Source organism: Vespa crabro, chromosome 9 (genome assembly GCF_910589235.1).
Source record: "Vespa crabro chromosome 9, iyVesCrab1.2, whole genome shotgun sequence".
NCBI lineage: Eukaryota > Metazoa > Arthropoda > Insecta > Hymenoptera > Vespidae > Vespa > Vespa crabro.
Window position 1 is genome coordinate 1278614 of NC_060963.1, and position 13887 is coordinate 1292500.

Below are 13887 nucleotides of genomic sequence, written 5' to 3' on the forward strand. Positions count from 1 at the left end.
ATCATTATTTCATATTTTTTATATTATTTACATGATATATTATTTACATGAATAATATATATATATATATATATAGACTTAATATTGATATCGTTAATTTATTAATTCGATGTCATCAATGCTTATAGAAAAGCATGAATGTATTCGTTAAAATTTTGATTATATATATATTGGCATAATATACATATATATAAATCGAACGCTACATTGAATCGATCGATTAATTTTATTCGAGAGTAACTATAATAACTTTGAAAAGCGACTTTGAAATACGAATAAAAATACGTATATAATGTTAGAGAAAATATTTTCTTGTATATAATATCTAAGTCGATTTTAACGGTAACAGCGCAGTGCTCTGTAAGATAACGATACTTAAGCATTCACAGTGCAAAATATTTCTCTCAGGTGTTATGTACGACTCAATTGCTTTCTTTTTCTAATTCAGTAAGTGCCGTTTATTTCTCGGATTATATTTATATCCAAATGCTAAATTTAATCTCGGTTGTTTATTTAATAATAATAAATGTTCGCATGTATTACATTTTACGTAAAACGTTTTTACAGTTTTTCTTGTAGTCCGCATGAAGTATAAAATGAGGTTATCTTCTTCGTATTCAGTGTCACATATTTCTTTTCATTTCTACGATCAATTTTCTTTATAGATAGTTTAATAATCGTATCATTATCAATTTTTATATTGATTTAATGGAATATTACTTTTTTATTAAGTTTTATATAATTCATTCATTGTTTCTTATAGGTTATCAAACTTCTGTCAAAGCAATCATTCTAATCATGTCAATTTTATTTACTGATTTAGAAACGACGTTTGTTTTACTGTTTATAATGCGACAGTAAAGAGAATATAATAAAGCGCATATATTTGACATAAAGAAAATATTAATATTAAAACGTATGTACAGAATTTGAGAAGAAGCAGCAATGGGTACAACACCAAGCCGTTATGAGGACTTTTCAAAAAATGAACATTTGGAAAAGTTCTGTGGAAAACAATCAATTTCTCCTCATGATCCGTTTTGGAGCTCATTCTTATCTTACAATATGCGACCACCTATAACAAGGAATGACCAAATAGAACTTGATTCTCAATTAGATTTAGCTTGCCAACAGTTATTGAGTAATAATCCAACAACAGGCAATTTTGGTAGCTTGATTCAAGTTACATTTATTCGTATAAGCGAGTTACTTGCACCAGTGCAGAACCAAAAGTGAGTCAATTTATTATTATTATTATTATTATTATTATTATTATTATTATTTTTGATTTGAAGATTACAAGTAAAGTAATTAAAATAAAAATATTCTATTTGTTTACAGCATAGTATCCGCATGGCATACATATAATGCATTATTTGCTGTAAGATGTTTTTTAAAATATCTTGTGGAAACTGTTGGAGAAGAAGAAATGATAAAGCATATAGAAGCATCTGAGATATCTACAGGAGGGCAATCAACATCCTCGTATAGATTAGAAGATCTTTTCGAATCATTATTAGAACTTATAACTGATGTACCTTTATGGTAAGTATATAAAAAATATGTTTAAATTATTTTTCTCATTAGATTGCTCTTAATAATATAATATATTTTATCTTTAGTGAATTCACTTATATCGTTCATTTGGAAGCAATAAATTGTCTACTTGTACTTCTTTCCGTACAATTATTCTCTCAAACTGCTGCTGAATACAGTCCTATCTATAGAATAGCAATGCATGCACAAAGTAGCGAACATGCACCGGCTGTAGTATGTACATTGTTACATAACTTTGTACAACAACAACATGCACCAGCAGGATTATTTTCACAACAACCAGGTGGTAGTATAGTTTTCAGTATTGCTGGTAAGTTTTAATGTGTGTATAATCTATAATTATATAATATATAATATTTGTAAAGTGTTTTATAATTTTTTTTAAATGTAACAAAATTTTTCAGCTGGATTATGGAATGTTATTACAATGGGCATGGGTCATAGCTCAAAGAATGTACAAGTTTTAAACAATGGTGCAACGGAAGAAGAAGAAAAAAAACGAGATACAGAAACCCCTCTTGCTAGTCAATCTTTATTATTGCTATTAGTTTTAACAAATCATTGTACTGCAACGCAAAACCCTTATAGAAATGCACTTTTTACTTTTACAGATATGCAAGGTAAAAAAAAAAAAATTATAGAAATAAGGTATTTAATTAAAACAATTTAAACATATATATTCATTCCTTTCAGAAGATTATTCTCCATCTCAAATGGAAGGACACAATGCGTTCAGATTTAATTTAAACAAATTGTATAGTACAATCTGTAAAATACAAAATACTGATGAAGTCACATTACTGCTTTACATGTTATTGCATAGAAATCAGAATGTGAAACACGACATAATCAGAAGATCAGATATACATTTATTGGTAAAAATCTGGGAGATTGGGCAATATTAAAAAAAATTTTTTTTTATTAATATATTTATATATATATTAATAAAAATATTAATTTTTTAGGTAACACCAATACTACAAATATTATATCATGCACCTAATAATACATCTCATCACATTTATATGTCGCTTATAATTCTTTTAATCTTGAGTGAAGATGAAACATTTAATAAAAGAATACATGAAATTGTAAGTTCTAAGATCAAATTTTCATCCAAATACATTCGTATAATCCATTTCTAAAATGTAGTGTATATTTTAAATTATAATTGGTATCATACTTTACAGATGCTAAAAGGTATAACTTGGTATACTGAAAGATCTATAAGCGAAATATCATTGGGTGGACTGCTTATTCTTGTTGTTATAAGAACAATACAATATAACATGTTTAAAATGAGGGTATTTATATATGCATATATATATATATATATATATACGCACAATTTAATTTTATTTATTTATTTAATTTATTTTTTAATAACATTTTCAACTAATAAATATCTTAATGTATTATTAGGATAAATACTTGCATACAAACTGTTTAGCTGCTTTAGCTAATATGTCTGCACAATTTATGTCATTGCATCCCTATGTTAGTCAAAGATTATTAAGCTTATTTGAAACAGTAGCAAGAAAACATGCAAGATTAGAAGCCAAAATAAAAGCATTGTCTTCTGTTTCATCGGAAAGCACGACAATCAATATTAATGGGACCGTAAGCAATACAGATTTAGTAAGTAACTGATATTTGTATATACTTTTCTTATGAATATGTATATACAAAGTAAAGTTATTTATATTTTTTAACAGGTACAAGATTTAACCATATTAGAAGAAGTTCTTAGGATGGTACTCGAAATTATAAATAGTTGTCTTACGCATAAACTTGCAGAAAATCCAAATTTGATCTACACTCTTCTTTATACTTTTTGTGAGAAAGATATTTTTGAACCGTTCAGATTGCATTCAGCATTTCAAGATATTGTGCAAAATATAGATCCTGTAAGTTAATATGTATTTAATCAATTTATTTATATTGATGATTTATTATTGTAATAGAAATTTATATTTATAAATAATTTGTAATATTTTTTAAAGGTTATAGATTTCTTCTCATATAAGTTAGAACAAAGGGATCAATCTCAGCTCGGTGTCAGTCAGGTATTAGCTATAATACAGCAAGGTGTTACCGAATGGCCTCGTGATCGTCTAAGAGTGCGTACATGAAAGATTATTTACTAATTTATTCCTTCTATTAATATAAATTTAGGTATACGTTTTTATTATCATTATTATTATTACTATTATTATTATTATTATTATTATTATTGTTATAATTTTCTAGAAATTTCCGGAACTCAAGTTTAAATATGTAGAAGAAGAACAACCAGAAGAATTCTTTATTCCTTATGTATGGAGTATTGTCTGTCAAGGAGCTTTATTACATTGGAGTGCAGAAAATATTAAATTACAAGCTAGTATTTAAGCTTGTCTATGGCAGATTAATCAAATGTGAAATATGAAAAATAGAGTGGAAAAAAGAAAGGATGAAAAGAATACTATGCTGATATAATAAATTTAAACATATATAAAATCTATATTAACAAATGTTTAATAATATTTATATGTATGTTTGTATTTATGACAGAAAAGTGAAATCGAATAGTTTGGATTTAACTTTACACTTGGCCACTTTCAATTTCAATTTTAACCTTCTTTCATATTTTAAAAATGAAATTATTTTTGAGTTCTCATTACTTTGGGTGGCCCCTTTACAGCTATCCCAAACTTTCACTTTCTGTCTTATCAAGAAATTCGGATAATAGATCGAATATACAGACATATGTAAAGATAGTATTAATCATTTATTAATATAAATCTTCGTCGAAGTAAAATGAAGATTACGGTTTGATGAATTGAAATGATAACACCGAATCGTTTGAATTTGTGAGAAGTAATAGATTTTATAAAAGAAAATATGAAATTCTCTTTGAATGCAGAAATCATATCTATCCTAGTCTTTAAATTTACGATTGTATTGTTATACGGTTCAAAGAATGATTTCTTTTTTTCATCGAGATTAGAAAAATGTTTGAAATTTTTTATGAAAAAAGAAAAAAAAAATTGACGTAGATATCTATGTGCAGATTTATTTATATGCTTCAAATTGCCTAGGTATACGATTAATATATATATATATAGATTACTCAAATTTATAAATAGATTATAATTATTAAAATATTCATAAAGTAAAACGTAAGAAGGGAGGTAAATAATCTTCGGTTATTGTATATATGTACTGAGACTTCAATTTTTCAAAATATCTTCCTACTTTTAGTTAAATTAGATCATTCCTTACAATTTTGATATATATACGTAGAAATGGAAATATTAGAAAAAATTTCTTTTTTATTATACTAATATATTGATTTGTTAAAGTTTTATGCTAACACATCGAACGAAATGTGATCTATGTAATATAGCACTTAGCGTTTTTATTACATACCTTTATTACATATGCGCATTGACATTCATGGCAGTTGGTAGTAGAGCTTTGTGTATTGCAGCTGTTTAACAATGTAGTACAATTTTATGTTTAAAATTGAAGAATGATACAATTTCATTATTTTGGTAGGAGTATTAACTTATTAGAAAAAATTTAATTTTGACAGGAGATATTTTGTTATATTTATCGATGAGTATTTAATATATTTAAAAATGCTAAAATCAACGCAAGATTTTTCTGCACCTTATTAAAAATATAAATACAACTCTTGAGAAATTAATTGTGAAAGATAAAAAATCATGATTCATCAGAAGATTGTTCATACTTCAGAATTAATATCACGAGATGTATGTATAGCACACTTTCCATGAAAATTTATATATATATATATATATATATATATATATATATATATATATATATCTTTATAATTGTTTTTATAAAACAATTCTAAAATTTATCGTGTGTGTATGTGCATGTACATCAAATAAGTTTTTCAGACACTTATCGTTGTAAATACTTACTTCAAGTGCGCGCAAGTGAGAGCTCCTATATATAAACACATATATTTAATGAATTATTTAATTAAACAGCAATGTCGCTGCTAATATAACAGCATTTGTGTAGGTACATGGTTTATGCTGTCCATGTTCAAATATAAATGTAAGTTAACATATATACATATATATATATATATAAATATATATATATATATATAAAATAAAAAGTTCTGATATTTATATACAGAAGTATGGAATGTTTCAATATATCCCAGATATATTTTCGCTCGGAATCAAAAATTCTTGTACATATAATATAAAAGAAGTTTAAAGATATATGTATATGAGAACAAAAAGGAAATGAAAATGAATGAAAATAAACTAATCGCTCTTATTTGAATTTCTTGCTTGTAAAAAAAAAAAAAGAAAAAAAAAAAAAGAAAAAAGAAAAACATTGAAATTTTTGCCGACGCATCAGATAGAATATATAAGTCGATCTATATTTTTCGAATGTACATCTTTATTAAACAAATACAGTTGACGTCTTAATATTATTTATATAATATGTCGATATAGATCGTATTTCATTTTCCTAGCCTGTGCAGCGTATATATGCGACCGCGCGCGTGTACGTGTGTCATATACTATTGCTAAACATCTCTTTTGTTTGAGAGAACGATTTTTTTTTCTGTTGGAGAATAACAAGGTAATTTGACGTTTCTGTGCGTCGCGTGCAGACGCGCCGAGTAACTCAGTGTGTCGTACATTAAATTAAAATTCATATTTCATAAACATTGCTTTCTTAGCCATATGTCCACGTCACAACTTGAAACGTGCTTAGCGCATAGATAATAGTATCATTACCCATAATAATTAAATTCCTTATAGCTGTATTCTATATCGTTACTTAATCTTATTAGTTAACACACAATCAATCTGCGATGGGAGGGAATTTATTCGGTCCGTAATAATAATCCAATTACGGCCTATATCTATTATCAATAGCTGATTAATTATTAATTTATGACAACGTCGCTCTCTTGGATAATCTTGATTCTCCTTCATCTCTTTTCTCTCTTTTTTTTTTTTGTTCCTTTTTATTTGTTTCATTTTCCTTTCTTCTTTTTTTTTTTTAAATTATTATTATTATTATTATTAATATTATTATTATTATTTTAATCTTTTCTCTTCTTGTCTTTTTTTTCCCCCCTTGAAATTTCAATCGTTATAATCGTGTGAAAGGACGCGGCGTGTCATTTGCTATATCATATATTTGTTTTAAATCCTTTTTTTTAAATTTTTTTTTCTTTTCTTATTTTTTTTCCTCAATTATTCACGTACATTCTTACGTGGTGTGTTTCTCGTGTGTAATGAATGTATGTATGTATGTATGTATGTATGTATGTATGTATGTATGTATGCGTTATTTATCCTCACAGAGAGACAATGAAGCATACGTAAAACAAGAGATAACTCTTGTTGAGTGCTTATTCCGCAAATGATATTCTTAATATAGATAATATGTAATTATCGAGCTCGTATTTTATTTCATTCGAAAAGAAATCACCCGTCCTGTATGTCTCTGTCATACGTGTTACATTGTTTTGGTCACAAATTACACATCCTCTCATAGTCACGTGTAAAATTCAAAACATTCGGGGACAACCATTGGAGGTACCGTTACGTGTAAGCATTATAGAGAATATGTTCAAATATTATATACGTAAACATACATACATGAGAGAGTGCATGTGCATATGTGTACGTACATGCTAGCTGCCTACAAAATACAATGGTACGTTTTACAAATCCATACCTTTTCTCTTTTCTCTTTATTTATTTATTTCTTTTTTGTTTTGTTTTTTGTTTTCTTTCACTTTGTTTATATCATTCATCTGCAAACGGCGTAGATATATCTTTTTATGTGTGTATCTATATATATATATATATATTTATATATATATATTTATTTATTTATATATATATATATTTATATTATAGTATCATCTAGTCGGTTTTTGTTCTGCATAGTTCCCATTATTCCCTCATAATTAATAATTAAGTACATCTTCAAAGTAGGTGCATACGCCTTTTTTGTGTGTAGGTTGTATTGCGTTATGGCTATGCTTGGTTTTTTTTTTTTTTTTTTTTTTTTATGATTCTTATAGCTGCTGTTGCTTACGCTGCCGATTTAAGGAGAACTTACATTCGAATACTTTTCATTTCTTTTCTTTTTTTTTTGTTTTATGTTATTTTTGTTTTTATTCTATTTTTATTTTTCCCTTTCCTAAAGCCCTCACCCATAATCCCTCCCCCCCCCCCCTTAATAGTTCAATAGATCGAATGAGAAAAAAATGCTGATAATGCACGTCCGCTTAAGAATTCCGTCTATTCTCTCTTTTATCATTGAGGACGACAGGCGTCGTCGTTTAGCACGAATGAGTCTGTTATTCTAACGCTTTTCGCTTTTAGCTTGAGACAATAGCAACTTTGTGTGTGCAACGTTTTACCAATATTTATATATACCTGTGTTTGTGTATACATGTATATGTGTGTGTGTGTGTGTGTAATAAGTTTCTCTTGTATCAAAGCGTAAAGACGATTAAATTCGATTTAATATCGTAAAAATATTCACAATGGACTACTCTTATAACACTAGAATTACCATGTCGACCTATTTTTGTTCGTATTCGTCAATTTGATGTTTAAGCTTTTTGAGGAAAAAACAAACGAAAAAAAAGGAAAAAATATATTCCTCATTATTTTTAATTTATTTATACCTTGACAATAATAAGTAAAATAAAATAGATTTCATAGTTCATATACTTGTATAATAATTATGATATATATATATCTATAATATTATATAATAATATTATAATATATAGTAATTATATAACGAGAAATCTGAAATCCATCATATTGACGAACTTGGTACCTCCAGTGTTAAATTTATAAACAAATGATTTTCTACAATTTCTCAAATAAATTGTAAACAAAGAACTATTTCTATATGTATATAACTTAATTATTTAACGGAGCAAAGGATTTCTTCTGAAATTATATAAAATAGCTATATATTAACACGCTTAGAAAAGTACGATTATTTTTTTTCTTTTTTTTTTCTTTTTTTTTTCTTTTTTCTTTTCTTCCTTTTCTTTATATCCCAATACGGTAGAGTGTTCTGTTTCCGTGCAATTAATTAAATATAAAGGAATTATTTGACGGTGAGTTTCGTAGGCATTTTCACCGATTGAGACATGATTTTTGAAGGATACAAAAAGCGTGTCTGTCGTAGATATAGATATTTTTATATGGATATATAGAAACGATCTACCGTATCGAAATTTAGGGCAAAATGCGTACACTTTTATCACGTATGTATGTATACATATACCTATTCGAGAGAAGAAACAAGTAGCCTTATATGTATATTCTGTTTGTTTGCTATGAAAAGCATTAATAGAGATGGCCTTTTATATTCCTTTTTTTTTTTCTTTTTTTTTTATCATTATATTTTTCTTCTTCTTCTTCTTCTTTTTTTTATAACATTCTGTATTTAGAGAAATGTTCAAATCGATCTTCAAATAGATCAATTATATGGAAACGAAAGGATTACAGAAAGTATGAAAGTATATATTCGTATATCTGCGCGTATGTGTGTATACATGTGTGTTCGTTTGCTTGTGTATGATTAAAACGTTTACACCGATCATTAAAAAACGTAGGAAAAAAAAAGAAGAAAAAAAAGAAGGAAATAAAAGAAAGGACGTGTAAAAAAATATGCAAGAGAAAGAAGGTGTGAGGCAGAGAGAGAAAGAGAAAGAGATAGACAGATAGACAGACAGATAGATAGATAGATAGATAGAGAGGGAGAGAGAGAGTGAGAGAGAGAGAGAAAATAATTAAAAAAAAAAAATAAAGAAAGAAGAAAATCTGACATATATATATATATATATGGCAAGTTAACATCACGATGTGGCAGATCCCTTATGATTGTATAAGGAGCTCTTACGAAAATTTGTTAAAACTTCTGACAAATCTCTTATAAAAATGATATGATATGCTCGTTGGAAAAATAAGTTGTTCATTATAGTTTCTATGAATATAGATATCCGTACACAAATTTCTCTCTTTTTTTCTCAGTTCTAGATAAGTTCCGATCGCGGGTCGTCGGTCATTTTATAATTCTAAATACATAATAATAAATACATACATAAGAATCCGTTCATTACTTCGCAGCGAGTATATTATTAATGCGCAGTCATCACGATTTATATTATTTTCTTCGAAAGTTAAAATATCCATCCCCTCTGCGGATCATTGCACATTTATTTAAATATAAGCATTTTCTGGCGAGCGATCCGTATGATTGCTAAAGCGCGTCACAACCATATAATATGTAGTATGTAGTGCACGTAACATATAATATTATGACATGATGCACTTTAGTATATACACCACGTAATTGCCAAGAGAAACACGCCTATTTATGTTAACATCTTAATCGCTATATGTCGTATTTAACAGTATCATCTAAAATACAACAATCACGGTAGAATAGCTCCATTCGATACGCACAGTTGCGTCTGATAAAATCAGTTTGAGTCACTATTAAAATATAGAGTAGAATTCAATGTACTACCGTTTAAAAAGGCACATAAAAACTAGTTGCTCTGCTAAAAGAGAGAAAGAGAGACAGGCAGAGAGAGAAAGAGAGAGATATATATATATAGAGAGAGAGAGAGAGAGAGAGAGAGAAAGAGAGATTGCACAATGATTCTTAAAAAAATAAAAAACCCCATTTCTTTCGAGCATTAATCGAGTGCGCTGCGCTGCGTTTAGAATAAAAACATCTTTTCTGATCCGTCGCATCGAAATCTCACCGCAGAATAATGAATAGAAACATGTATGTATTTTATAATTACATGTGTCCTTTCGTGTGCACATACTACACATGTACTTAACTCGTATAGACCGTATACGCAGAGAAAATCGGGGGTGGGGCGCGTATCTAGTCCAGTACGCATGCATATACATATGTATGTATACGGATATGATGTTAATACACAAGTGTACTTAACGGTGAAGCACTATCATAAGATGCGCGGCAATGTCCTTACTAATTGTAAGAGCTAAAAGTCGTATCTGTTGTATTATGTCGTTCGGTCGTTCAAACGATCGGTCGATCGGTCGATCGGGAAGGAACATTGTGCAAATTATCCAAGATTTTTTCCTTTCTTTCCTTCTTCTTTTTCTTTTGTCCTCTTCTTTTCTTACTTTTTTTTTCTTTTTTTCTTTTCTTTCTTTCTTTTTTTTTTTTGTTTTTCGTTATTATTCCCCTTTATTTCTTTTTTATACTTAAAAATAAAACGGTAAATCAGGCAAGTCGATAAGCTTGCCACGACGTAATCCGTGATCGACCGCGAGTCCTGACGGATCTACGAATATCTTATGAAAAATTGCCGTTTTTACGATACACATATCTCTTTTTCAAGCATTTCGAAGAAAGTTTTATATGTAGATATAGAGGATACGTTCGTGAGATCAAATATCAACGTGGATAGCTTATATTGAGAAAGATAGAAATAGAAATAGAGATAGAAATAGAGAAAAAAAGAAAAGGAGAAAGAGAGAAAGAGAGAAAGAGAGAGAAAGAATGAGAAAGAGAGAGAAAAAGAGACCAAAAGATCTAAGAGGAAGAAAATACACATCTCATCAGTACCGTTTTCCAATAGAAGATAAAACTGCCTGTAGAGCGGATTATAATAATAGTTGATAATAGTATATATAATATAAATATATATATATATATATATATATATATATATATATATATATTTATGTATATATATAGTAGCGTTAGTAAAAAATAAAAAAAATAAAAAAAGAGAAAGAAAAAAAATAAATCAATGATCGTAAATAGAATTATAGAATTATTATAGAATAGAATAAAAGGATAAGAGTTAGGAGTATAAAAAAAGTTTCCCTTGTCCTATGACTACTTTATAGGTCGAGAATATATATAAATTAATTTGCTGCGAGTGTTTACCGAGTGTTCACCGAGAATTTCTCAGCAAGTTTTTTTTCTTCTTTTTTCTTTTTTTTTTCTTTTTTTTCTTTTTTCTTTTTTTTTTTTTCTTTTTAAGTATCTCTTGCGTGCCCGTGTAAATTTTCTCTACCAACATCAGCGACGTCGTATTATAGGTAGAAAGAGTTTAACTATTCGATAAAGCGTCCCGCACTCTTACAAATTCCGTTGGTACGTAAGAAGAGTACTAACTGCCTGCCGTGTCATTGCCTTGCAATGGATCAATCATGCCAGCTACGGGGACGGATACAACATGACGCTTTTATCCAATCGCGAAGGTCGCGACTCTGTGATCGCCCTATATTGTTGACAAACGTTGTAGTTAGATATTGTTAAAATAGATAACGCAAAATTTCCTTATAACCGACAAAAAGAGAATAACAACATTGTTGTTAATACTTTTTTGTCATCGTGGTCGTGGTCATTGTCGTCGTCAACATTCAGGCAATACCATACGCATCGCGCATAGCGTCGTAGATGGTTCACAGGAATGGAGGGGTTCAGATATAGGATATTTCGCGTTCTTTCGGACAGTAGGTACTCGTCTGACGATACCGTCTTGAAAAAGAAGGATGATGACGAATATAAAGAGGTGGAATAGTAGTAATTTAAACGTCACGATGATCCCACTCCAAGTCGTGAGGCGAATTATGACGACGGTGTCGGCCATTGTTTAGATCGCAATCGTTTTCGCAATCGGAACTGTCGATATCGTCGTCTCTGAAGGAACCGTCCTCAGAATCGGAACTTCCGGAATCGTCAACGTCCTCGTCTCTATGACTCTGATGAGACTCATGCTCGGTCAGCCTGTCCATTGGGTTGACCGTTATGGCGAGGGCCGAATCGTCCCAGGCCATTTCCGTTTCGGCTGCCAATTCGTCGCCAGCCGATCGTCGTCGCTTCGCGGCACCTCGAACTCTCGCCGCTCCGACGACGGCCATTAATAGCAAGAAACCGATGCAGGCGGCCGCGACGATCGTAACGGCGTGACTACCACCGGCACCTCCGATGGTTCTTCTACCTTCGCGAATCACACTGGTCGAATAACCTTCCGGTATTTCGGCGTGATGAGGGGAAACTTGTATGTGACCGGGCACAGGCTCAACGATTCTGGCGATCGGAGGTTCGCCCGAGCTACTGTGCGGCAATACCGTCGTTTTCTCTTTCGGATGGATCACGGCTAACGTTTGGACATATTCGTTACTGGCGAAACGTCCGCTCAATTCGGAACAAGTAAGCTTGAAAACGCGATCGAGATAATATGCAGGCTTACGATTCGTGTACATTATTAGTCGAATGAGCTGTTGATAATTGTAAGGCGTGTCGGCACCCGAAAGTACAACGCCGTCGCGATCGACGCGAGCGCTGATAGAACGGAATCTACGAAGAGCGTCGCCAGGTAAACCTAAGCTCTCGTGATCGGGATTCAGACTGGGATAAACGCTGACGGCGCAAGCGTCCAATCTCGCCGCGGAACCAGCGGTAACGCGAGCATCTGGAAAAACGCGAACGCCCAGGCGGAAATCGGCATATTCCCTAGCTACGTAACCGGTACCGTTAACGCTTATTCCAGGTCGAGGTGGTGGCAGAACGGTCACGTACGATTGCACGGTAGGTACTGGCAGTTGAGAATTCTCGTTACCTTCGCATATCACCGCCGTGTCGAGACGGAAATTTCGCCGACCAGGAGTTGGGAAACGTCGTGTGTTAGAATATCCTATACGACGAAGAAGGGTCTCGATGTTCGTACGATTATCGCCGTCAATGCGTACCTCCGTTAAATCGGAATTGGTGAGCAACTGTGTACCTGGCTGAAGCAAGTCCATGGACGGTACGTGTAAGCCCTCCTGGCAACGCCTCAAACAGGACAGTACGTCAGGTTTTTCGTTACGACCTACTAGAACCGAGAGCCCAGCGAGATAGCCACGGAAGTGATGTTTCGTTCTATTATCCGAACCCTGCCAACAAGCTCCAACGACAAGCATCGTGTTTACGCCCTTCGCAGGATGCAAGGGCCAATCATCGATAACCTCGGGATTCTTCTCGTCCGTACGCCATTCCTCGCCATCGACAAAAAGACTTACGCGTGGGAAGTCGACTTGTATGGCATAATGATGCCACTTATCGTCGCATACTTGACCGAGCTTCCAACGCCACTCAGCCGGACGGAAGATGTTTGGATCGCCTTCGGAGAAGTCTCGTCGGAGTAACAAGATCAGCCTGCAATTTCTTATGAACAAAGCGTAATGATGCCTGTTCATCTCTGCAATGAGAACAAAAGCGTGTTATTATCCTACTAAGAAATACGTATCAACTTAAAGAAAAGAA

General features: G+C 31.3%; 2 protein-coding genes across 3 annotated transcripts in view; one reads left to right on the forward strand and one right to left on the reverse strand.

Moving 5' to 3' along the window:
- The first annotated feature begins 229 nt into the window (after positions 1-229).
- LOC124426437 (dymeclin) lies at positions 230-11151 on the forward strand. Of its 2 annotated transcripts, none has more exons than XM_046968104.1 (12): positions 230-447; positions 927-1232; positions 1342-1545; positions 1623-1867; positions 1962-2177; positions 2254-2432; positions 2523-2648; positions 2748-2861; positions 2980-3195; positions 3273-3464; positions 3561-3677; positions 3808-11151. In XM_046968104.1, the coding sequence occupies exons 2-12, from the start codon at positions 946-948 to the stop codon at positions 3946-3948; spliced, it is 2037 nt and encodes a 678-aa protein (XP_046824060.1). In that variant the 5' UTR covers positions 230-447; positions 927-945; the 3' UTR covers positions 3949-11151. The 2 variants fall into 2 exon arrangements, with proteins under 2 accessions (XP_046824060.1, XP_046824059.1); XM_046968103.1 differs by having other exon boundaries at positions 231-447; positions 2251-2432.
- Positions 5969-13887, reverse strand: part of LOC124426436 (calsyntenin-1) — an 11399-nt gene continuing 3480 nt past the window's right edge. The window contains exon 4 of the mRNA XM_046968102.1: positions 5969-13822. Coding sequence (XP_046824058.1) covers positions 12168-13822 — 1655 coding nt within the window. The 3' untranslated portion in view covers positions 5969-12167. The remainder of the gene's footprint in view (positions 13823-13887) is intronic.